At 48.7% G+C, this 25,813-nt stretch overlaps 1 protein-coding gene across 4 annotated transcripts in view; it reads right to left on the bottom strand.

Annotated features, from left to right (window-relative positions):
• The window catches only part of Pknox2 (PBX/knotted 1 homeobox 2), a 74,769-nt gene extending 49,714 nt beyond the window's left edge, over positions 1 to 25,055 (bottom strand). For all 4 annotated transcript variants that reach the window (XM_038323377.1, XM_038323376.1, XM_038323375.1 and 1 more), the window contains exons 1-2: positions 24,969 to 25,055; positions 11,254 to 11,393 (exon numbers count right to left, since the gene is read on the bottom strand). In XM_038323377.1, coding sequence (XP_038179305.1) covers positions 11,254 to 11,393; positions 24,969 to 25,055 — 227 coding nt within the window. The remainder of the gene's footprint in view (positions 1 to 11,253; positions 11,394 to 24,968) is intronic.
• Positions 25,056 to 25,813: the final 758 nt, after the last annotated feature.

Genomic DNA, 25,813 nt, shown 5'->3' on the forward strand with positions numbered 1-25,813 from the left:
AACCAGACTCATCCTGCTGAGGTATGGACAGAGGGAGCCCAGGCTCACTGCCCAATCCTCCTAGAGCCCCAGGTTCCTTCCAAAGGGAAGAGTTAGGGACAGCCCTTCCCAGATGGGACAGGATGATGACCAGAGGGTGGAAAGGATGATACGTGATAGATATTTCTGGGTGGAAATAATCTGGAAGGACCAAAGTCACAGACAGAGTCAGCCTGCTCCAGAAGACACTAATCTGTTGGCCAGAGGGCCAGCTGGGGTGGGACACTAAGGGTGGGGCTGGCAAGAGCTACCGCTTACCCTTATTGCCACGCATGGCTGCCAAAGGCCTTCCTTTCTTCCTTCCCAGAAACTCAACCCAGGGGCTGGCATTGTGATGCTTTACTGCTAGTATCCCAGGCCAGAGAACACAGGGGTCACAGAGACAATATCCCAGAAGACACTGCTCCAGGCTCTGACTCTGCACTGGGCCCCTGTGACTTCTTGTACCAGAGCTTCCTGCCTCTGCATTCCTTCTACTGGTTGGCAGAACCCAACTCCACACACCATCTCTTCTGTGAAGACACCATGGATCGCTCTAACAACCAGGCTGTCCAGGTCTCTCATAGTCACCGCAGAAAACTCTCGGGTTTCTCTCGTGACTTCACTCATGGTTCAGAGTACGAAAAAGGGGAATTTGGAACAAATACAGACTTCGGAGACAAACAGGAACATGACACTTGGGTGCGTTACAGAATGTCTCTGAGCCTCAGTTTCCCCTTTTATTTAACAGGGATAATCCCTCCCATGCATAATTAAATGAAGACTGATAGTCTTTGGCACTGAGTAAGCTAGCAGCTAGCGGTTAATACTCATTTATCCCCTTTGGAGGTGTGTGGACTCCCTTTGCAAAGCAACAATGATACCATCCACTTCAATCCATTTATTTTTCCTCGTCTGATGACTCATTTGCTTGGATAATGAGCCCATGTGCTAATTTCAATAGAGGCTCAGAAAGAGAGGGGGGAGAGATGGCGTGCCATTTTCAGAATGCAAAGCCAACTTCCCTCCCTCCCTTCCTCCCTCCCTCCCTCCTTTTCCTTCCTTTGTTTCTTCCTCTCTCTTTTGAATGAACACATGGAGGACAGAGGTCCATTTCCCCTGTCCATCTTCACTTAAGTCTTTGAGACACAATGTGTTGAGCTGAGCTTACTCCTCATCATCCAGCTAGGTTGACTGGCCAGCAAGCCCCGAGAGACCAGCCTGTCACTCCATCCCAACCCAGTGCTGGTGTTACAGTCATACATTGCTACTCCCAGCTTTCTTATGGAAAGTTGAATAACTGAACTCAAGCTCTTTACCCTGCTGAACCATCTCGCCAGCCCAACATCATGCTTTTAACATCTAGGAGTTTGTTCTAATTTTCTGATGTGTTCTTATCAGCACATCATGTGTCAGGGACACTGTTTTCTGATTTCTCTCTGACGGCAGTCACAATAACTTCTTGGCAGTGCTATCTCCTGCGCTCTATGTTGCTTTGGAGTCATTGACACAGGGTTTGGGTATGAACCCCAGGCTGATTTTGCATTTGTAATGGAGCTCAGGCTGGCCTCGAACTCCAACAATCTTCTCATCTCAGTCTCCTGAGTGCTGGGCTTAAAGTCATGAGCCACCAGGTCCAGCCAAAACTTTGTTTTCCTTTAATCAAAAAAGTACCACCAGTAAGAATTCCTTATTTCCCTATGACGTTGACTTTTACTAACCACGGTTGCTGCACGTGGACCCGTTTTCCTTCCCACGAGGTGAGTGACTGCTGCCTGTGACCCAATAACTTCCTAAATTCCCAATGAGTGTAGAAACAGAGAGTGGAACTAGCAGGGGATCAATACGGCTCTGACCACTGGTGAATGGGAAGACTCAAATGAGGCAAGCAGTAACTACATAGATAGATTTCTGAGACAGGAGCATGACGTTCTTTCTGGCTTAGAGTCTGTTGTTACCGGGCAAGCTTGAGTCAGATTTAGCCATCTGACAGCTTGTGGACGCGGCTGCTGCAACAGGACCTGCTTCTGCTGGGGTATGTGAGTGGGGAGGGGTGGAAGGTCTTAGGGTGGGGTGTGAAAAAAGGTGTATGTTCAGCCTCTATTCCCCCACCTCCAACTTCAAAAGCACCAGATGGAGAGAACAGAGCAGGGTGGGGGAGAACAAGCCAGAAGCCCCTGGTTGGATGTATTTTTACTTCAGGTGTGACGTTGAAAGCACGCAGGATTATTTTTAGTCCTGCCCAGTGGGCGGTATGTTCGCCTGGGTTGCCTTGGAGAGGACTGCTTCTTGTTACTAATTCGGAGCTGCATCTGTTAGGGTTCCTGGGCTGCAGCCCAGCTCTCTTCCCCCAGGTGGGTGGACAGTGAGTGTGGAACCCAGGCAGGCCAAATTCCTGCGCACACGCGCGCACACACACACACACACACACACACACACACACACGGGGAGGGGCTGGCACATCAAAAACAAAACCAATATGAAATCTCAACAATGTGGTTGTTAAGTCTAGTCTATCTACAAGAGCAAAAAATCTAAACACAAAACCTTACATAGGACTTCTGCCCAGCCCTTTCATGAAGAGCAGAGGTAACAGGCACGGAAAAGAATTGGCTTTCCCCGAAATTAGGTAGCTAATGAGTGGCAGCCAGAGCTTTTATCCCAGTCACCAGAAAACCAGGCAGCTCACAAACAGGTCACATTGCAGGAGAGGACTGGGTTAGAGGAGGAGAAGGGAGCTCTGTCCCTTTTACCTTGGTCACCGGCAGGGACTGAATGCATATTCACATATATTTGGTGGCACTAGTTGAGTTATAAAGAACTCTTAAAATACACTCACTGCAATCCACCCCTGTTCCCTTTATGCACCCATGCTACTGATTAGCAAACTCACATGCTGTGTGGTTGAGTAATTTCATCTAGTAAGTGATTTGAAACTTAAACCTGGATATTCAAATCCCAAGTGCTAAACTCTTCCATTTCTCCCACGTGGAAATTTTTTACTTTTATTTTATGTCTATTTCATTTATTTGTATGTGGTTTATATATATTTATATGTGGGTAGGTATGCATAGACAGTCAAAGGACAGCTTGGCAGGGGTTGGTTCCCTCCTTCCACCATGTGGGCATCTGAGGATTGAATTCAAGTTGTCAGGTTTGGCAGCGAGCACCTTTAACCACAGAGTCACATCACTGGGCCTCAGATGCTAATTTTCTTTTTTTCCTTTAATATTTATTTATTATCTATACAGTGTTCTGCCTGTATGCCTGCAGGCCAGAAGAGAGCACCAGATCTCATTACAGCCACCTTGTGTTTGCTGGGAATTGAACTCAGGACCTCTGGAAGAGCAGTCAGTGCTCTTAACCGCTGAACCATCTCTCTAACCCCTAGATGCTAATTTTCGATCACTTCTTTCCTTTTTTTATTCCACCACCCTTGAATGTTATGTATCTTGGGTTCAGAAACCAAGCTGTCCTGTGGATCCTTAAGCTTCGAGACTTCTGCCAAGACAAGAAATCTCTGCTTTATGAGCTAGGTTTCCAGAAGTACATCCTCTGCTAACAACATTTCTCTGTGTGGGGACACACTTCAGCATTTACAGAGCCCCGTTTTTCTCGTTGGGTGTCTACTCTATGGAATAGAATGGCCTTTCAGAAGAGGTTCAGTGATTTCATCCAATGATAGAGTCGGGAGACCCAGGCTTTGCTCTATGTTCTTTTCACATAACCGTGAAATGGATCAGTGTGCAGCAAATGCAGAGGGTCATTGGTTAAAGGAGGAGGGCTTAGGTCAGCTGAACCATGGTAAGGAGCCATTGGAGAAAGACACCCTGAAGCCCCAGCATGCTCTTACTCTACCCCACTTCATTTGCACGACTAGGGAGACCCAGTACTGGCTCCATTCCCTTTTGTAAAGAGGCCACTGGTCACTGAGGTCTCTGTGTACCGAACACTGTATGACCTTGTGACGATAATTCTTCGGGCTTCTGGATTCCTGGGTAAGTTACGTCTTGGTGGGGGTGTGGGCACAGCCTATGGACAGTTCGGTTCTATCTAGATGAAGACTGTGAGCAGTGGAGGCCCAGGACTTACCATTTCTGGGCATACTGCTCCAGAACGAGGCAGTTACAGCCCGCTGGCCTGCCAGGAACCTGTGCAGAAGCCAAGCTTGGGCCAAGAACCTTCAGAAGCCAGTAGGGAGGGAACAGAATGGGTTTTCCTTGGAACCAGAGAAACTAGAGCCTGGTGTTACTTCCTAAACAATGGCTTCAGAAGTCTGGAGCCCCTGATGACAGCCACTAGCTGAGATTTTCTTTCCCATGCCAGTAAACCCAGCTGCTTCAGAGAACAGGGAACAGTCCCTAAAGTTTCTAGCCCATAAAGCCCAGCCAAGGACACAGCCTGGAACATCTGTCCTGTGTACCTAGTACTTCAGAGGTCTTGGCCTAGAGCTGGTCCAGACTTCATCCTTGGAATGGCTCCGTTTCTCTCACGCCATTCTCAGGCTACCTTATCTAACACATTCCATGCATGACCAAGCATAGTGCCAGGAGGACAGAGAGTTAACCCCTGGGGTCACTTAGTAGTAGCCAAAACACTCTTTGGTCACAGGGTGGACAAATTCCCTCAGCAACGCATCGTTAGGAAGTGGCAGTTCCCAGGGCCCTGGCCAGGAAGTTGTTGAAGGGAACAGGACCCCTGCCCCCTTGTCCAGCCTGATTGCAGGGACACTGGCTTCCTAGCATCTTCCAACCCAGCCCCTGGAAGGCCAGCTTCGATGATGGCATTCTCTCAGGATTTGCCTCCCTTGGAAAAACCAGTGTGACTCTCCCGCACAGGGCTAGCCTAAGCTAGGCACTCAGCTGCATTTTGGATCCCTTACTTTGGTGCTGAGTTGATCCTTCAGCTATTTTCTGCGTCTACTCGCCTTCCTCCCTGTTCATTCCTTCTTTGTAATGCCTTCAGGACTCAATACAACGTTTTACATCACACAGCACACTAAATAAATGCTTAATTGAATAGCATTGTGAGAATCACTTGAGTAGGAGCCCCCCTCTCGTCTTCATAGCCCCTGCCCTTGACTTCCTAGTCCTACTGACCCTGCTTGCTTCAATTTTCCAGAGCTGTCACCTACAGAGAATGCTTCCCATCTGCCATATGTGCATGTGGGGTGTGCTTGTGTACTAGTGTGGGGGAGTAGACCTGCCCATGGCAGCCAGAGGGAGATGTCAGATCTCTTTTGTTCCTCCCCACCTTATTTTTTGAGTCAGGGTCTCTCACTGACCCTGAACCCTAAAGAGGCTGGCCAGTGAGTGCCCAGGATCCACCTACCCAAGCAACCCCATCACTCAGTTACAAACAAGCACTGCCTTTTCCCTCTGTCTCTGTCTCTGTCTGTCTCTGACTCTGTCTCTGTCTCTGTCTCTCTCTGTTTTTGATTCAAACTCTGGTCTCCATGCTTGAGCGGCAAGCACTTTTTTCTCGAGCCTCTCCTCAGCACCCACCCCCACCCAGGTTCTTTACTAAGCCTTGGCCTGTGCCAATCTAATCCTTGTGGCATCCCTGACGAAAAGATAGTATTACTTTTGCTCCCATTTACAGAGAAGGAAGCCGGGACATAGAACGACTTAGTGACCAGTGGTGGAGCCAGAGTGTGAAGCAGGCAACTGCCAAGACTGTTGTCCTATATCACCGAATGTTTCAGACTGAGTAGGCCAAAGCCACAGAGCTGGGCCGGTGCTTAAGACCCTCCAGGCCACCGAACACACACAGCTCTCTGCACTGGGTGTCACCGAATGCTACGTAACTTTACCCTGGCTAATAGTGTTTTTTCTCCGGCTGAGAAAATGGAGGCTCGGAGAGATTAACTCACCCAAGGTGACAAAGTTAGTTATCGCCACATCTATTTCTAGAACATTATTCTATTTCCCCTGCCTAGCATGGGTTGCTAGGCTGAATTTGCACCTCCAGCTAAAAGGACTGTCAGGATCAAGGCTCGGGATTCAGTGACCTTTAGGATAGCCTCATGGGAGTGATCTGAACGCTGCTCGCTTTCCTGTTTCCTCCCTTCTCTGACAGGTGCAGATTTGAGAGGAACCCAGTCTGGCTGCAAGAAGAATGAGCGTAATATACCTAGCGCTTTAGGAATGCACCTTGCTCTATTGAATGACAGCTGGACTTGGCACGAGATCTCGGGGGGTAGGGCACACCTGGGTGGAAGCTCCCAGCTAATTGGCTCATGGGATCCAGGACTGATCTGAAGAGTCACGTATGTTGTATGCAAAAGCCAAGATCCTAAGACAGGAGAAAAGAGGAGAGGAAAAGAATGGTTGAAGGCGGGGCTTCTGGAGCTGCCATGAGGGAGTTTGCTCACTGGGAAGCCAGCAAAGGCTGTTGGGCAAGGGTGGATGCTGAGAGGTGGCTCGCTCAAGCGCACCGAAAAGCATTGTGTAGAGTCCCCAAAGGAGAAAACTCTCTGCCTCAGGGTTCAGTTGGAGCACCATGGTACTTATGTACTTAGACGGTGCTTACTCCACCCTCAGCACTTTTCGAAGCATTAAGTCATTAAAGACAGAACACCGCAAACTAAGATTTTCATGTTAGACCCGAGAGGACAGAACCAAGATAGGATCAAGGCCATTGAAGGCTACTCCACAGAATCTGCACGGAGGATTATTTCCCTTCCTCCATTTGTAAATAGGGACTGTGTATCTGTGATCTGGCTCCTTGGTGATTGTACTTCACCCTGGCAAGACTGAGTCCTGGGTATCTCTTCCAACCCTTCAGTAGCTCTTTTGAGTGGGTCATGGAAGGAGCATTTACACCACAGAAATTGGCAAATGCTACTAGACTCCCCTCCCCTCCCCAGCCACTTGCCAGCACATCAACCTAGGGCATGGTGTATTTATGGGGCACTGTCTAACCTTTTTAATTAGTGCCCTCAACAAGTATATAACACCCTCTTTGCTTAAATTGCTAAGGCTGGTTTGTGTAAAGTGTTAGGGACAGAGCAATGAGCAAGATTGACAGGGATCCAACCCTGTCCTCATGGAGTTAACAGTCTAGCGAGAGGAGGGCACGGAAATGTTAATCCCAGACGTTAATCCAATTAACGTAATTGTAATGGCACAAAGGAACACGGGGCAGAGAAGAGGAATCACCCTCTCCGGCTGATCCTGCAGCTGACCCTCTAGTGCTTTTCCACGGGGAAGCGAAGCACAACCGTTTTCCTCTTTTTTTCCTATCCGGGCCCCCGGCCCACACGTCTTTATCACAGGTAACTTCAGCGCTGCCCGTGGGTCACAGCTCTGAGGGTTCTCTCCCACCAAAGGAGAGGCAGCCCAGACTTTAGCTGAGCATGCTCGGCAAAGTCGCCCTCCTCCCCCACCCTCGCACCTGGCCAGCCTAGCTCCCTGCCACTCTTCTGCTCCCCAGGACATCGCGGTTTCCATGGGAACCCACACACTTCAAAGGGGAGCGAAGGAGACTGGAGGGGAGGAGGGGGAGTGAAAGCTGGATTAACCTCACCCTCTTGGCCCCGTCTCTGCTCTGCCTCCTAATCCCTCCGTCTCAAACTGCACCCGACACCTGACCACCGTTCAGCCGCGCGGCAGGTGGGGTGCTGCAGTCCAAGTTACATTTGAACTTCTCTGGAAGAAGGAAACATCAGCGTTGCGGTGGGGACCGAGAAAACCGAGGACCATCCAAACCTAAAGCCTCCTACTCCACAAGCCTCCCCTCTTCCTATTCCCTCTCATCATTGCTCCTGGGCCACAAACACAATTACCAGGGATGTGTATCCAATCATGGGATCTGCTTGGATTAGACTGAAATCATTAATCTGAGCCGGAGCTCCTGGTTGCCTTGCTGATTAGCCCAGATGATGCTCTGGTATGATCCAATTAAAGACAAGTTCTGCTCGACCCCTCCCCCAGATCAGAAGGGAACCAATACATTTCATTAACACATCCTTATACACAAATAAAACCTTGGGGGCACTGGCAGGCTCCCTTCCCTTTGTCACACTGCCCCTCTGCCTGTCAGCAGGGGCTGTATCGGTGGGGGGTGGGTAGCCTCCCCCATCTTCCTCCATCTATAGTCCTAGAAGGGGCCACAGGGAAGACTTCCAAAAAAAGTAGCACTAATCTGAACGGGAAGGGTCTTGTTATATTTATTGATATAAAATGTGGACTCCTTGATGTGTTTGGAATAACCAAACTGCCCCGGCAGGCAAATCTAATTAAAATTACAGACCCTACAGGAGCCTGGGCATCCGAGCAATGGCTGCCGAGAGGGCTACTGGTACTGGTAGGAGAGGTGTGAATGCAGGAGCCACTCTGGTGCTCTGGGCCTCCAGCAATAGGGCTGGAGGGCTGGGGAGCTGGGCAATAGAATAGGTGTTAGCTCCAACCTATTGGGCCATGTTTGCCTAGGCGTGCCTTTCCTTGGCCAGATGGCCACAACCTACCTTGGGCAAATGCTCAGGGCTTTTTTTGGGTTAGCCCCAGGCAAGAAAAAGGGTGAGCAGGGAAAAGTGCTAACTGAAGGAAGCTCTGGGCCTACTTCAAGGGACACGTGGGTGGACAGGTCTTGAGAAGCAGTGGGTCACTTCTCCTGCAGCTTGGCTTGGGTGCAGCGTGAGCCTGGACTCTTGGGAAGGACTTGGAGCCCATGGATGTGGTGGCCTTGTGAAGCACAAGTTTTGCTTTATGCCAACCACGGTGCCAGGTGCTTACATGGGTTGCCTCATTAACTCTTATTAAATATGCTGCTTGAGTTTCTCATGGACCTGAAGCTCAGTGAGAGGTAGGAGTAAGCCTGAGCTTCCAGAAACTTTTTATGCCTAGCAGATAGCATGATTGGATGCACAATGGTAATTGTGTTTGTGGCCTAGGGGCAACAATGAGAAGGGGAGGGAGACCAGTGGGGTGGGGGTGGGGGCTTTATGTTTGTGTGTGCACTGTCTTCTCAGCACCCCACCTTAGCCTCTCTGATGGTTTCTCCCAAAGAGCACCTAATTTTTTTTTTAAAAAATTATTATTTTAAGTATATGAATGCTTTGCCTGAACCACAAAGCCAGAAGAAGGCACTGGACCTCCTGGAACTGGAGTTACAGACTTTTGTGAGCTGCCATGTGGGTACTGAGAATCAATGAGTCTTCTGGAAAAGCAACCAGGGTCTCTGACCCCTGAGCCATCTCTCCAGCCTGCAAAGATCCTCTTAATCAGAGACACTCTCTATGATCCACACTCACTACACACCCCCTCCATATGGTTCTGCAAAAAGGCACAGGATGAGCCTCTAACTAGCATATGAATCCCCCAAGACCATGTTGAATCCGAAGGTTTGGGGGGCCCTGAGACATGGCCTCTCTAATCAGTTCTCACTTACTTCATATGCTGCTGCTGGCCCATGGACCACATTTGGAATAGCAATCTAAATAGAGTACTACGAGTGTAAACCTGAGCCATCAGGCCACTGGGTAGCTTTCAGAGGTCATTTATTTCCTCTTCCTTCTCAAGCTGCTCACCCTCAAAAAGGCACACAAGAGTTACCCAGGCTCATGGACAGGCAGCTGTGAAATCTCTCTTTCCACCTGCAGCTGTTCTGGCCGGGGGCTGATCCTGACCCTGTAACAGCAAGTTCTGTTCAGCCTGAAAGGGCTAGCCTACGCTTTTCTCCAGCTGGTGGAGTCTCTTGCTTAGCCAATAAGACCAGCCACAAACACTGCCTCCCAAAGGAAATCTGCCCAGTTGCTCTGAGTACACAGTGGTGCCTTCTTATTTGCATATCTATTGGGTCCTGGGGTGACAAGCACTTGTGTTTACCTTCCTACCTCACCCTCTTTCCCAGGAGTCCAGCATAGTGCCTGCAATATTAATAGCAATGATTCAGTGGGAGAGTATGAGGGAGGGAGGGAGAGAGGACGCTAAGGGAGGCCCCTTTGTCCTCCCTGAGAGCTACCAACACCAGTTACTGTGAACGGATTCCAGAATTCTCTGGGCAGAGCTCTGAATCCACAGGCAGTGGGCCTGGCTTGTGCATTGCACAGGAAGGGACCAGGTACTGTTTTCTTTTTCTGCAAGACCTAGGTGTTGGCATTAGAGGCAATCAGCTTATCTGAGCAACTAAAAATAATGCTGCAATAATGATAATAACATCGCTAATTGCTACCATTATCATAAAGGCATTGTCTTTGGGGTGTAGGGAAAGAAAGGAATCAATCTTCCTATTCACTTGTCTTCCTGTTTGCCTGTCTGGGGTGCATCATTCCCCGTGTTACTTGCATTAGCTGTGATGTATCCTGCCAGGGTAAGTTGCACTTGCTGGTGCATGGAAACATGTGAACTTGCAGAGGTGAGTGCTAGCCAGAGCCCAACCTCAACACCAAGTGCAGTCTTGGTCATCTTTCCTTTGTACCGTGGGATCCTCATGAACAAATGACAATGAAAATCTCATTCAGGCCTGTTTTTAGATAACTACACCTTCTTCTCCAACCATACACACTAGAACTAGAGTTCATGAAGGCAAGTGGGTATTTCCCTGAGCTTCACCACCTTCTCATTCAGGATGCTGCCCTGGGTACAAGCAGAATAAGAGGAACAAGCTACCTGCTCGGAACAAGCTGCCTGCTCTCAGCAAGCTCTCACTCCGGGGAAGGGCCAGGACCCAGTCACATACAACGTCTATTGCAAGGCAGCATGGATCCGAATCAGTCCGAGGAACAGCTGCATCAAGTTTAATGCTGATAAAGACAACTCAGATCCCTCTTCTTGTTGACTGACCAACTGATTCAACCTGTCTGGACCTGCAGCCGAGGGACTGTGTGTTTTATTAAGCTCTGCCTATTTGCATACACACAGTTTGTTCACTGCCAAGTTGTAGACGGTGCAGTCAGATGCCTGACAAGCTTGTTGGAGTGAAGGCAATGAGAAACATGGCAAAGAGAGGGTTTGGTTAGCTGAACCGAGTGTTTCTGATGTTCATTAGGGGCCGTCTTCCCACTTGAGATGGTAAGGGCATCATCATGGCTGACACTGTCCAGTCTTTCCTATCTCCCACAGATACTTCCTGCATGCTAAAGCAAACCCACAGTGGCCAGTTGGATGTGGGGTAAGTGGATTCTGAATTGAGGGATGCTCAGGTAAGCCGCTGCTGGCCATCACTGTTGATGAGTCTACCCTCTGTACCCCTGACCTGCATCTCTCAGCCGAGACCGGCTGGAGAGTCCCCTACCTGTATACAGCTCGCTTGTCAGCCTCCAGCTGGGCCTGGGGATCGATGGGGGCACTGGGCACAGGCGTGCTGGCGGTAGCTGAGGGTGCTGAGATGTGGACAGGCTGGGCCTTGGAAGGTGGCTGGGTAGTTGCTGTCATCTGCAGAGAGAATAAAGAGGAAGGCATATTAGATGGAAGGAGAGGTCTTCCTTGGTCTGTGCTGTGCCTGGGAGGGGGAATGTGGGCAAGAGAGCTGCACCTATGCAATGCATTTGCTACAGCGGGCAGTAACGCAGTCTTCTCATTTATTTAAATGAATATGGTCTAGAAAACAACTTAGTAACCAGGGAATGGATGCCCAACACACTTTGAAAACAGATAAATTTATTTTATTTTTACTGAGACAGGGTCTTTTGTAGCCCAGGCTGCTTTAAAACTTGATCTGCTGCCAAGGCTCATCTTGAATGTGTAAGCTACCTGTTTTCCACTTCCCAGATACTGGGATTACAGGTGTAGCTACTGGATCTTGACCTGAGAACTAGTTCTTACTGTAAATGTTGTTATCGTTGCCCAGAGGTGAAAACAAACAAAAAAACCCCCAAAACCACAATGCAATAAACTATTAAAATTATGTTGATGAGTCTTTTGTGTTTGAGTGGTTTTGTGTATGAGTGTATGTATGTTTGTGTACCACGTGCATGTCTGGTGCTCTTGAAGTTCAGACAATGGCAGTGGGTCTCCTGAAACTGAGTTAAAGATGATTGCGAGCCACCATGTGGGTACTGGGAACTGAACTCAAGTCCTTTGCAAGAGTGTCAAGTGTGAAGATAAGCTACCTCTCCAGCTCCTGTCTATGAGTCTTCTGAATAACAATGAGTTTGATAAGATAACTTTAAAAAGCAAGAAAAAGAGGCTGAATATTTTTTCATTTGAGCAGTTTTATTTATTCCTTTTAATACAAGCCAAGAGGTAACCTTTCAGGAGTTTGGATGGCTACCTGAATGGCTCTCCAAATGCGGCTTCTATGGCCACTTGAAGATGAGCATTTATGGGCAGTGGACAGACATCTGCTCTTGGCCATAGCAACGACTTTAGAGGAGTGGTTTTCACAGTGGATCACAGGGTTTTGAAGGCGTCCCAAGGCCGACAATTCTACACTAACTATACCAGTTCCTTTTAATATAATATATTGAATTTTCTGACTAAATTTCATTTAAGGAAATGGTCCAAATCTCTAAATATTTGGAAAGCATTATAACCGCATTTAATTCTATCATGTTCTCTTAGTTAAATAGACCCCTAAGATGGTGACGTGTCAACACATCTGTAGTTCTCCTCCATCCACTGAGCCCTGACACCATGATAGCGCTCGTCACATTGTTTTTGGACAGAACACACGCCTGGCTCTGACTCTATTCCCCTAGTCACCATCACCTGCACTCAACTGATCATATTTAAATAAAAATGACTGAGGTTTGACAAAAAAAAATTTGTCAAGAAAAAGAGTCAATGAATAAATGAATGAATATTCAGAATCACGGTTTGGGCATTCCTAATAGGACTTATGTTCCTGCTTTATAGAAGAGAAAGGGTTTTGTAAACACAGCATATAATTGCTATATGTATATCCCCAGGACATTGGCAGATCTCACTTTTTCCACTTATATATCTGCTCAGGTGCCACCCTTTAAAGAAAAATCTAGGCCCCTCTGCCCAGTGGCCCCTTGCTTTATTCTTCCTGTCTGTTCCTCACCATGACCATAAGCTATATGTATATTTGATTGTTTCCTCCCCACCTCTCTTTAAAACTCAAGGAGGGCTAATAACAGTTGGATTCCATCACTAGTATTAGATAAATGTTGAATCAAGGGATTAATGAATAACAGAGGATAAATGAGACACTGTAAAAAAATCTGTGTTTTACTATACTGCATCATTTTTGTCAAAATGAAACATCCCTGCCACTATGAGATACACGTGCAAACTGGTTGCAGAGGTGGCTTGGTAGAGCGCATAGTGCCTTGAAGCCTGTAGACAGTTGCTTGTCCCTTTATTAACCTTTGACCTGAGACAAATCCCTTAAATTGGCTAAGCTCCTGTTTTCTCATCAGTATGCATTTTGGATCGGTGGTCTTTAAAGAGTTGCTACATGGGCGAAGAGTGAGGTGATATTGCACTAGACTTCCCGCCGCAGAAAGAGCACATACGCAGTGAAGACGGTGGTCCTCGTCACCCTGGTCTGGCCCGGGTTCTCTCATTGCTCCCTCCTAATGGGCATGTCTGCAGGTGCTTCCAGAGTCCCTGCCACACACTAGGTACTGAGCTACACTCTGGGCTTGCCGAGAGCAGTGCCGGCAGCTTGGAGAATTCGGCAAGATCATTAAACTGGCAGATGGGGAAATTACAGTGTAATTCTCCCGGGAAACGCATCTCCCACTGTATGTGGCCCGGTGGGCAATCGCTTGGACAGTGAACTATACCTCACCAACGATAATTAAAGGACGGATGTCAGCATCTGGGAAGTTTCTAGGCAAAGGCTACATGTTTTCTTTTGGTTATATATTTTCTTTTCTTTTTCTCTTTTTTCTTTCTTTCTTTCTTTCTTTTTCTAAACATCTTTCTTGGCGATGGAAAGGCTGTCTAAAGAAATGTTCAACAAATTTGCAAATGATGAGAAACTTGGACCCAAAAGGTCTTAGGGTAAGCCTAATAAGATTATTTTTCATCTAATAAGTTTAAATTGAACATTTCTAAAAATAAAACATAATCAATAGTGTATGTGCAGAACAGAGGATACAGGGTTAGTATCAATGCATTAGCTGATGCTCAATATAGCCAAGGTGTAATGTGTCTGTGAACAAGGAACGAGCAAATCCCAACACGAAGTAATGCCATCTGAGGACACACTAATGAAAGCCCAGTGCACAGAGTGAGGGGGTTAGGATCCTGTTTCCCCTCGGATTAAACAAGTACATGGAGGAACATTCGGAGGACAGCTGTCCAGTGTGGTGAGGGGACCCTGTGGTTTGTTGCATGAAGACTACCTGAAAGATGCTGCATGTGTAAGCATGCTTTCACACATGTAAGCATGCTGTTGCATGTGAGAGCATGGTTTGGTAAGCAGGGGAAATGGGGGAGACGTGAGATTCACCCCTCAATATCTGAATGAGGGGATTATGACGGAACACGAGAGTTGTAGAATGTGCTCTAGCCCTGAAGCAAGCACAACCACAAAGCTCATCCAAGGGGAAAATGTCAAGGCACTGGTACAGTCGGCTGTGCCCAATAAGTAAATTGTCTGGTGTCCTTGAAGGCATCCAGAGGCCTCTACTAAGACGAGCCCGTGGAGCAGAGAAGCGTGAGGGAGGTACTCCTCTGCCCGATTGGGGAAAGGTAGTAGAAGGCCCGGATGGGATAAAGATGAATGCTCAGAATAAAAATTAAATCAAAATCGGCCATTTGCAGATCTCCCGAGAGATTGTTAGAGGGTGGGAGAGACCAGAGCTGGTTTGAGAAGGAGGATGGCTCAGATTTAAGTGTCTCATGGGGGCCAATCCAGCAAAGTCTGCATTTCTTTCAGGTTTGGAGGATGAATGTTTACTTCCAAACAGGTTTCTTTGGCTAGCCATTGCCAAAGACCGGGAATTCAAATAGGACCAGTCACTGTTCACAAGGTCAGAGGCTCTACAGGGGTATGGGGTAATCTGAAATCCACTTTAGGGGCAGTAAAGTCTAAAGAGTAGGAGCAGGGGCAGAAACTGGGTGAAGCTGGAACGGCCTGTGAAAACTGACGGTTGAAGTTTTCGGGAATTTTGCAAGCTGGTTGACGTCCGGGTGCCTTGAAATTGGCCACAGTGGGAGCACTTTCAGCAAGAAAATTGGTGAATGGTGCAAATCAGGGCTGAACCCTCCTCTCCAACCCCTGCCCAACAGTCTACTGTTAGTTATTCACCAGCACACCACTAATTCCAGGGTACTTCCCAAGTGACTTCCCTCCACTCTCCTCGGTCTGACATGGGAGGACACTAGCCTTCATATCCATCCACAAGGCCATTCAGTACATTCCCAGCTGGTCTCAAAGCCACTTCAGACCCTGGCGTTTCCTTTAAGGAAATTCTACCTGGCTCACTGGGGATGAGGCACGGACGGCACTAATGCAAACATGCAGCACTGTCCGTTTAAAGGTAGAGGAGGAGAGGTCGGGCAGTGGTGGCGCACGCCTTTAATCCCAGCACTTGGGAGGCAGAGGCAGGCGGATCTCTGAGTTCGAGGCCAGCCTGGTCTACAAGAGCTAGATCCAGGACAGGCTCTAGAAACTGCAGGGAAACCCTGTCTCGAAAAACAAAAACAAAAAAAAAAGGTAGAGGAGGAGGAAGGCAGAGTTGAGCGATGCCCCTAGAGCAGACTAAGGGATCAGAAAAGACTCAGGCAAGTGAAGCAGACTGAACCAGGCCTGGGGTTAATGATCCTCTACCGGTTCTTAGTGACATGTTTTGGCACAAGTCTCCTGATGTTATTGTATTTCCCAATGTGGAAAAAAATACCTGCTCCACAGGCTGTGAGGCCTCATTGAGATTACAAGATCATGTCTAGGGGAAAGGGCAAGATGGTGATTCTTGCCTCTTCTCTTAGCTGTGGGTGAAGACCCCGAGACCGGCACCTGCCTGCTTCCCTTTCTTCGACGTGAAAATTACCATGCTTCTCTGGGTCTCCAACATGGAACCAACACAGCCCAAATCCCAGAGCTCAGGGACTCCCGTCCCAGTCATTCTCCCTCGCTCCTCCTTGTTCCTTCTGGTATGAGTGTGGATGATGAGTCTATATGTATGCTTGTGCACCACATGCATGTCTGGCATCCCCTGAGACCAGAAGAGGATGTCAGATCCTCTGTAACTGCAGTTGCAGACTGTTGTGAGCTGCCACGTGGGCGCGCTGACTCCAGCCCAGCTCCTCTGGAGAGCAACAGGTGCTCTTAGCCTCTGAGCTAAGAGGCTAAGGTAGCCTCTTCAGCTCCCTTGTCCCAGTTCTTAAGTGATTTCTCCTCTCTCCCTCCTATAAGTGGGAAGAGTTGAGGCTCATGAAATACATGAATAGATATACCATATCTAGGGGACTAAGAGATCCAACTCTTCTGACAGTCTTGTCTTCACGCCAGGATGAGTAGAGGAATGTCTGGATGGATGTAAAAGAGGCCAGAAGGTGCCACTCTGGCTGCCTTCTCTAGTGCTTGTGTGACACCTTTCCCATTAAGCACCTCCCTTCTCCAGTTTTAGGGGGACCAGCCAGTGCCAGTCAGCATCTAGGTGAATAATAAAAGGTTGCAGTGGGCTCTCACACTGAAGAGCAATCCTGTACAGTTCTCCTGTCCACTTTCAGACAAGAAAATAGACATGCACGCAGCTGACGAAATCCTGGAGATCCTCACTGCCGGTGTCTGTCACCCAGCAGACTTCTTGCACAGAATTTCAAGTTAATTTCCCCAACAGTGACTGTGCTGAAAGCACTTCTAACAGGTGGAACCTAAGTAGAGAAGTGTGGAGGGCTTATTAGCCCAAAGTGGCCTACTGCTGTGTTGCTTTTTCTCTTGGAGACTGCAGAAGGATGGACCCTCCAGGGACCCTAAGCTAGAGAAAAAAAGCTGATGACTAGGGGCTTCAACCCTGAGCTCTGAATTGCTGCCAACAGCCAGAACCCACTGGGAATTCTGCTCTGATATCACAGAGGTGGAAGGCCGTAGTCTTGAATAGAGAACCCCAGCAAAGTCTCCCTAGAAAGGCGCTGTGCTTTGGGGAGAGCAGGGGTATGGGCATCACACAAAAGAAGCCATGAATCTCACCCTTGATGCTGACTGCTGGGCAACTTTGCCTGTGTAACTTTCCCTTCTGATGCATTATCGGAGGAACGGGAGTGATGTTCCTTACCCCCATCCCTGCTGAGAGGGCAGCTGTCCCTTTGTGGTCCTGACAGAGACACCCCGGAGTGGGCAGGACACCTGCTCTGTGCTTGCATGACCGGGTAGCATGGTTCCAATTATCTGCCAGCTTGTCTGGCTCTCCTGTCAGACTGGAGGATGCGTGAGGGCAGAGGCCAGGTCTTACCTGTGTATTGCTGTTGCGCCACTGTCTGACGCAGTGGCCATCCAAACTCTATGGAACGTAAGAGTAAATGGTGAGGAGCAGCTAGGACTTCCCTTAATGCAACTGCTACCTTTCTAGCTGACCCCAAAGGCCTTGGATCATAACGGGGAAGTCTCTGACCACACACAGATTGGAGCAGTGGGCACCCTGCCAAGATCTGGAGCTAATGGATCTCGGCAGGATGTGCTGAGGTGGGCATCTCCTTTATACAGGCTCTTTCTGCCTGTGAGACTTGGGCAACTTCTTCAACCTTTCTGATCCCTGTTTATAAAATGGGAAGAATCCTTTATACCTACGGTGAGAGGTGGTTAGAACGAAATTGAGATAATGCCTGGTGAAGCAGCTGGAACTTAATAAGCCTCGACATGGCAATGGCTGTTAATATAATTCTTGTATCTTAAATCCTGCACCCTATTAGCTGGCTGCCTCTCTTTTCCTCTTTGCCCTGGGGTCCTGTGACATCAGTGTACCTCCGCCAAAAGAACCCACTCTGTAATACTTCCAGGGAGGTGGAATGACAGAATGACAGAAACAAATACCCCCAGTCATCAACCGTCCCCTTGTGCAGGGGACTCAGTTCCATTGAGTCCCAGGTGCTCTCTCAGTTGCACAGAGTGAACACCACTCTCCATTTGTACCAGGAGGGCACACAGGAGCATGACAAAGCATGGGCGCTCGCTAACTGCTTCATTGCAGTGCTGGGGACCGAACCCAGGGCCTTGTGCATGCTAGGCAAGTGCTTTACCTATGAGCTACCCTTGGCTAAGGGCTGTGGATTCTTTCTTTTATCAATCTTCTTTTATCTTTCTTTTATGTCTTCTCAGAATCCATGCCCCACCCTCTGCCATGCCCTTCCAGGCCCACACCTCCCGGGTTTCCTCACAACACACAGTATTGCTCTTCCTCACTACACACAGTATTGCTCTTGTGTGTCTTTGATCATACATCTTTTTCAGATTCCTTGCCACAAACCTTGATTGACCCGTACTTGTAACTTCTCAGCACAGACACTGCTAAGACACATCCCTTTCCCCACCTCCTCTGAGCCCTAGACCTGGCAGGAGAAAGTCAGGATGAGCATCCCTAAAGGAGCCCAACAGATTCTGAGCGGGTCCAGCCCACCAAGGGCTTCAAAAGCTCCACCCAGTAACTGGCACTCCCTCTAGTGCAGGAAAAAGCCAGCATGGGTTCATTTCCCTAGCACCCAGAGACTGCCCAAAGACCTGCCTGGAGCCCGCCTGGTGGTGGCAGTGGCAGTGCATGCCTTTAAACCCAGCACTCAGGGGACAGAGGTGGCAGGATCTCAGTGAGTTCAAGACCAGCCTGGTCTACAGAGTGAGTTCCAGGACAGTCAGAGCTACACACCGAAAAACCAAAAAAAGACCTGCCTGGGAGAGGGTCGTTACTTGAAGCCATTTGGGCAGAACAGGTGGGAGGCAGCATCAGGCTTGGTCAGTGCCGACACTCTCCGAAGAGGTTAATAATGGACTCAGAGTTCTCCGAGCTGGGGCCTGTTCACTGAACCCCAGCAAAGGGGACCAGCACTCCTCTCCACGCTCTCTTCCATCACACCCCAGGGCTCTGGGCTGCCCGAAAATGGCTGATGATTGCCGTGGCTGCCTCTGTAGGAAGCATCCTCACTTCCTTTCCCAAGAATCCATTCTTTCTTCCACACCTCGCAGGATCAGGTACCCTTGGCCCCTGCCTGTCTCTATCTGTACCCACTCTCAACATCTGTGATATTAAATGACTGAATGGCAGACAGAATGAGTGAGTGATAGTTAAAATGCTCCCGACAAGCAAGATGCTGCAGAGGGCTCCTCAAAATATCTGCAGCCACCCTAGGGAGGGGGAGCATTGACAGAATCAGGCGGCACCTGGCAGGAGGAGTTCCTGGGACAAAAAAAAAAAACCCCTGAGTCCTCTCCACCAGGATCCCTGGGCCAGCTATCCAGGCAAGTCCACAGAAGAGATAGGGTGCTGCTTAATGGGGGAGGGGTCTTGACTAATGAACTTATTATACAGGGCTTTATAGGCAGTGGCTTAGAAAGGGAGTCTTATTAGCTGCTGCCTCCCCCATCCTTCTAATGTGTACCTGGAGTATCACTGACAGGAAGCTATAACAGAGGCCGGGAAAGGGATAGAAACCCTGTCTCACAGGTCTCAGCTTTGTACAGTTTGGGGGGATGTGACCACTCCCCTCCTTCCCACTCATTTCCACAGGATCGCTCACTTCTGTCATTTTCCCAAGCCAGTCAATGATTTCCAATAGACCTTTGGGGAACCTAACAGACTCTGATTGTGTGCATGTGTCTATCGTGTGTGTGTGTGTGTGTGTGGTCTTAGCTGGAAAAACATATCTGATATGCCTATTGTGTTCCTAATAAAAAAGTAATTAAAGTTCAATCCCATCTGGGCCACAGAGATGTGCAGAAGACGCAGTGAGGAATCAAACCCCAGCATGGTTGAGCAGACGCTGAGAAACCCGCACCCCAGGTTCATACTACAGCGTTCACAGGTTGAAAGCAAGAAGGGTAGAAGTTCCTCTTTACCCCTGCAAAAACCAAGGCCCCACTGGGACAGGGACTAGAATTCTACACTTGCAACGCATAGCACACAGTTGGCAAGGCCTGCAGGAAGCACTCAGCGTTTGCTAAAGAAGATGAGCGAATGCACACGATCATTACTGAAATTACTCGCCTGGGTTTGTGGACTATAGCAGAAGCAGGGCGAGGGTCGTCCCAAGATGCTTGGCTGCCTGCTGTGGTGAACATCCTACTCTCCAGACCACCAACTCCAAGAGCAACAGGAATCCTGGTGTCTTACTCACCCAGCCCCTCCTGCTAGGTCCCAGGGACACTGAGTCTCCAAAGATGGCATAGGAAAGGACACAGCATGTACAGTACTCCTCAGCCCTGCTGTTGGCTCGAATCACCTGTTCCCTGATTTATTTTAGGCTTTTCATCCTTGGGCTGCTAACTATTTTGGTAGCTGCTTGGGATACTTGTCCTGCTTGGAGACAGGAAGTTAGACAATAAGATCTCTGTTTCTGGTAATGGCAGAAACTGAAGTAGTAAGTTAATCAACAGCAAAACCTAAACTAGGTTCTGAGCATGTTTATTACGGGCTTTCTAGTGCTGGGGCCAGTCCATCATCTCCTACGCAGGGGCAGAAAGGGCCCAGCTAGACCTGGAGTTTGCTTTTGCTTTCTCTGCAATGAAGAATCCAGGTCTAAAGACATGGGTGGCCCAAGCAAGCAGGGAGAAAGGTCACTGAATATAACGGGAAGAAAGGCCCACAACAAAATAAAAGAGAGAGAAGAATCTGTTTTGATGAGTCAAATCGACGGAAGATGGGTCTCCCATATGGTCCCTCGGGTGTTGCCCCCAGGGGCAGGGGGAACTGTCAATCATAGCTACAGAAAAGGCTTAGGAGAACTTTGAAAGCAGATGAATTAACTCTATGCTGCAAAGTGAATGTGTTTCACAGGCAGCTGAGCAGAGGACCCTGCAAGGCAGGGGGCTTCTGGCCTTAAAGAGATGAGAGGGATGTAAAGGAGTGTGACAACATCTGAACCTGCTTGCCCGGCACAGCTGCATGGCCTGGATGGAGGCCATTCACAGCCAGGGGCCCCATCCACCCCCTTCTGCCTTGTTAATGAAACCAGCATGGGGATCCTAATGACTGATCAAAGCCTAGCCAGCTTCCCCAGGCCTGATGCACCCCTGGTTCTGCTTGGAGCATCAGGGCTAGGAGAGAGAGGGGAAGCCGGGGAAGTGGGGCAAGAGAGGATGCTGTGTAGTCTGGCCTCTGGCTCGTCTTACCTTCCCTTGCAGGAAGGGAGGAAAGCATCATTTTGAGCCTGGATCTATGAGTGCAGTTTCCTTGGTTCCTGACATAGTTCTCTTTACTCCAAGGGCTGCAGGGGGACAGAGCAGTGGAATTCTGTTTTTATCAAAGGGCTTCCTTCTGAGTTGCCATCTTGTGCCCTCTGATGAACGAGGAAGCCAGTCCTGAGTAAACTGTCAAAGTCCCTCTCAGAGCAAGTCTTGTCATGTCATTCAGTGTCAACTCCAAGATACCTGCCTACCATTTATTCCTAATCTCCCCTACCCCCTGAGTGCCACATTCACCAGAGCTGAAAAAGGATCCATTAAGATTTCAGCTTCCTGGTCAAAAGCTCATGCAGCAGGGGTTGCTGGAGATGCACAGACAGAGAATATTAAACATCGAATATCTACCCCAGTAGACCAGATGATTTAAGTATGTGTCTTGCCTGTAAACCAAGAACACTCATGGAACAGTAGGCATGTGTCTGTGTTTGAGGAAGGGTAGGGTGGGGCTTGCTATCTTGTGTTTCCTGGGGCTCTGTAAAGGTGGAGAAGCTGTTGCCCTCACTAGCAAATCCGTTTCCTGGATTTGTCGATGGAGCTACAGAAGAGAGAACTTGGCATGGTAGAAGATGCTGCACGGGCATATGCTGCCTGACAAGAAACAGGAGGACTTCCAGGTATTCCTGAGGTGGAAAGAGAGGATATGAACACCTTCTATACTATTAGAACTAGGAGTCACAGGGTGGTTGACACCACAAGAATTCTAGAAAAGAGAGCAGAGTGACATTTGCTGGTATTTTATAAATATATAATAAAGGGACATGACTTTGAGGGCTCCATTAGAGTTGGCAGCAATTCTGGATAGTAGTGGAGGCTGTAGAAATCTCAGTGACTGTGACGGCCAGGCCCACTGTGACAGAGATGCATAAGAACAGAAACAGTGATCTAGGAATCAACACAATGCATTCAACTGAGGGTTCATGCATCTACTTCATATTCAACCTCCCTGTAGACAACATTTTCATTAACCAATCCTTACAGAACTCTGAGTTTGAGCAATCTACCCATATCTCCTCAGTGCATAAAATGAGGGTCCGGATCAAAGGCACAGACACAGCATATTAGAATTAAGGTATTACAGTTTTTTTTTTTTTTTTTTTTTTTTTTTTTTTTTTTTTTTTTTTTTTTTTTTTTTTTTTTTTTTTTTTTTTGACAAAAATATACTGGAACCATCTAAAGAGAAACCAGAGTATGAGGTATTGGAGTTACACAGTAGAGGGCGCTGTCGCTTCAACGGAATTCAACAGAAAGCCAAGCGAAGGAAGGTATCTGCTTCAAGGGTTCTACTGGGTTGTTGTTTTTGCAGTTTCTAAATATACAGTTAGTCTTCAGAGTATAATAAACAGCATGATGTCCTTATGAGAAGTCACAGAGTTTCCCCCGGACAAACTCAAACAGCCCAGAGAGCTAGGAGCCACTTAGCCACCGTACCACTTTGGCTTATGCCCAAATAGCATGGGGCCGTAACCATTAATGCTGCTCTACTAAAATGGAAAAGGAAAAAAAAGTCTTCCTCCTTTTTAATAACTTTATTCCCCAAACTTCAAGATGAAAATTGCCAAGTTAAGAACTTGCCTAGGAAAAAAATTCTAATTTATTATAAAGAAGGTCCGGGGCTTGGGAATTTTTTAATGCAGATTCCTAATTTTCCAAAGTGACAGTCTCCTGTGCATTTGAATAGATTATGCTCAGTATTGCTAGCCCTTAGCACAACGGGAACATTATTAAAACGATTGCATGGGTCTCCGAGGAGTGGCTCTGCTTCTCGCTCCCTTTCTCATTTTGGGGACTCCATATCAGAGACTGTCCATTCCTTGCCTGTGAAAGAAACTGGGTTTCCAGGGAGGTGACAGAGAGTCGTGTCACACAGGGAACAGAAGTCACAGATTAGACCTGAAGGGGTAATGAAAGAGTTTCCTGAGAGTCCCCCATTTAAGATGAGTCCCCTGTGTGCCTGACCCACGGTCCTATTATAAGGCCAGGCTTTCCCGAAGACACCGTGTCAGAGAGCAGCTGGTTCTTTAGGATAATGACATTACAAGGGAAATAGAGCAGAGTTTCCCCCCGAGAAGCTGGAGTTAGCTCTTGAAAGCTGAGAGGCAGGAAGGCAAGGGGACCAGCTGCATGGAATGCTAGTGGCCAAGCTCACCCTGGCCCTGAAGAACGGGGAAAGCGACCTCTGGGGCCATCTGACTCCAAAGGCCAGTATCCTAGGACCAGAGAAAGCAGCATTTCTTCCACAAACCAGAAGCTGCCAGAGCCTCTGTTTGGAAACCTGACTCCCTGCTTCCTTCCACCCACTCCATCTCCGCCTTCACCTTTCTTCCGTAGCCTCCATCCTCATCCCATTTCTTAACGTTGAAGAGCTCCGGAGAAGGAACGTGAAGGTGTGGTGTAGAGCAAGTCTGGAGACTAAGGAACAGGTGCTAGGAGGTCACTGAGTGATGAGGGTTTCTATAGTTTCGGGGAGAGGAGTCAGAAATGGCCAGAGCAAAGCGGTCTCACACCATCCGGCAACTTCCCAGAAGTTGGGAGTGACATCGTGTGCAGGACAGCTGCGCCGGGCTTACACGAAAGCTGGGGCATCAGGAAGCCATGGGTCCTGATGGGAACAAAGCCCTCCGCCCTGCCTCCACACCTGAGTACTCATTTTCACGTGGTCTGTGAGGATGATCGTGTTTGAAATGCTGGCTGGTGTACAAGGGATGGAGAAGGTCAGAGGACGGGGGGGGGGGGGGGGGCCCCCGCAGAGAAGGCGCAGGAGGGCCTCCCTTTGTTAAAGGCCAAGGGGACATTCTAGTGGGCACAGTTCACATGCCACTCACCCAGTAGGTAATTATTGAGCTGATATGAACTGACCAGATTTGCTCTTAGAAAAAGGATGAGAACACCAGGTAAAGGCCCCCAAAGGGTACTCTCCTGTGAAAGCACAGCCCCAGAACTCAGGCTTTTGGAGACTCAGGGGCCGGCGGGAGACACCTAAAGTCTAGAGACAAGATGGGATGCATCTCAGGGACCGCAACAGCCCAATCCACTCAAGCTGGCAGCTTCCAGGGGAACAACAAAACAAAACAAAAGCCCCAGAGGGACCAAAGTGGTGGGAAGACACCGCTGTTGAAGGTCACAGGTTTTGCAGCCAGGGAAGGAGTCTCAGAAGAACAGGGAGCTGAACTAATGGTGGAAGATGAGGCCTGGGGAAGGGGAGTTGAAGTCATGGACCAAGATTTCTGCTTTTTCTAGGCAGAAGCCCAGCGGAGCCCCAAGAGATTCATTCTTCTAACAGGCAGGTACCCAGGTACTGCTCTGAAGGACTCAAGAGACCAGGGGACGGGAGGTCTGGTCCTGGGATAAATGGGAAGTCTCCTCAACACTCACAAGCTCATCGCATCCCGAGATCTCCAGTGTGAATTTTGCCCTAAGCAGGACTAAGGGCTTTAGCTGTTCTTTTCAATGTCTGCAGGGAGAGAGTGGCAGACAGACTCCAGGCTACGGTCCTGGTGACAGAATTAACCTAGGCAGTGTCTGAGCCTGGTGTTTTGTCAAGTCCCATGACTCTTCAAGGATTTGTATTCCCCAGACCAGACTCTCCAGAGAAGCCTCCCCAGGGCTGACGGGCTAAAGCTGAGGTAGGAATAGCCCAGTTCCACCCTCGCGTGGGATTTCCAAGACTACTGTACCTCCCCATTCTTCCCTGGCACACTCACCTGGGGGCTGTCCTGGTAGGGTGGGGGAGGGACATTCTGCGTGGCCATCATTGTCAGAGCTGGGGCTGGGGAGGCATGTTGCATCATGGGATTAATTCACATGGAGGATCTGCGGGCAGAAGAAAAGGGGCCGCACCATTAGTACAGGGTACAGGCAGCCCAGGGAACTAACGATCTCCACGGTTTTTGTTTTTTCTCTTCCACCTGGAACACCTGGATTTGATGGGATATGCAAGGATTGGAGGTTCTTCAGGGGAACAAATCAGAACTGTGGGAGGGGGCTAGGTAGAGAGGGGTTTGCTGTGCTATTTTGACTCAACTCAAAAGAAGTAACATTCAAACGACATGTAAAGCAATCGGTACCCCACAGTGATGCTTTGCTCAGCATCAGCTCAGGCCTGGTTGGCAATGGGGATGCAATGGGTAGCTTGGCTGGTGGCAGGTCTACCTCGTCCCTCCCCCTTTGATGAGGGCGCCCCTTGCTCAACCCTTCCCAGGTATTCAGGAGAGCCTTCCATCAGCATTTCCCTAGGCCTCCAGCTTCCACACTAGGGGTCTCCAAGCCCCAGGCTTGCCCTCCCATGTGTGCTCATCATAACCCCTAGTGGTAGCAAGGGGCACAGGCCATCTGCCCTCTTGAAGACCAGTCCAGAGGGGATGTGCCAGGAGGTTTTGGGGGTGGGTGGGAAGAACAGGAAAGCATTAATCACTTCCTGGTTTTCTTAGATTCATATTGTGACAAGGACTTTCTTCAGTTTTTGGTTCAATATAGTTACCAGTATGTAGAGCCAGAATGCCTCTTACATAGGCGGGGGCAGGTCATGAGGGGTGTGTGTGTGTGTGTG

This window comes from Arvicola amphibius, chromosome 3 (assembly GCF_903992535.2).
Source record: "Arvicola amphibius chromosome 3, mArvAmp1.2, whole genome shotgun sequence".
Taxonomy (NCBI): Eukaryota; Metazoa; Chordata; class Mammalia; order Rodentia; family Cricetidae; genus Arvicola; species Arvicola amphibius.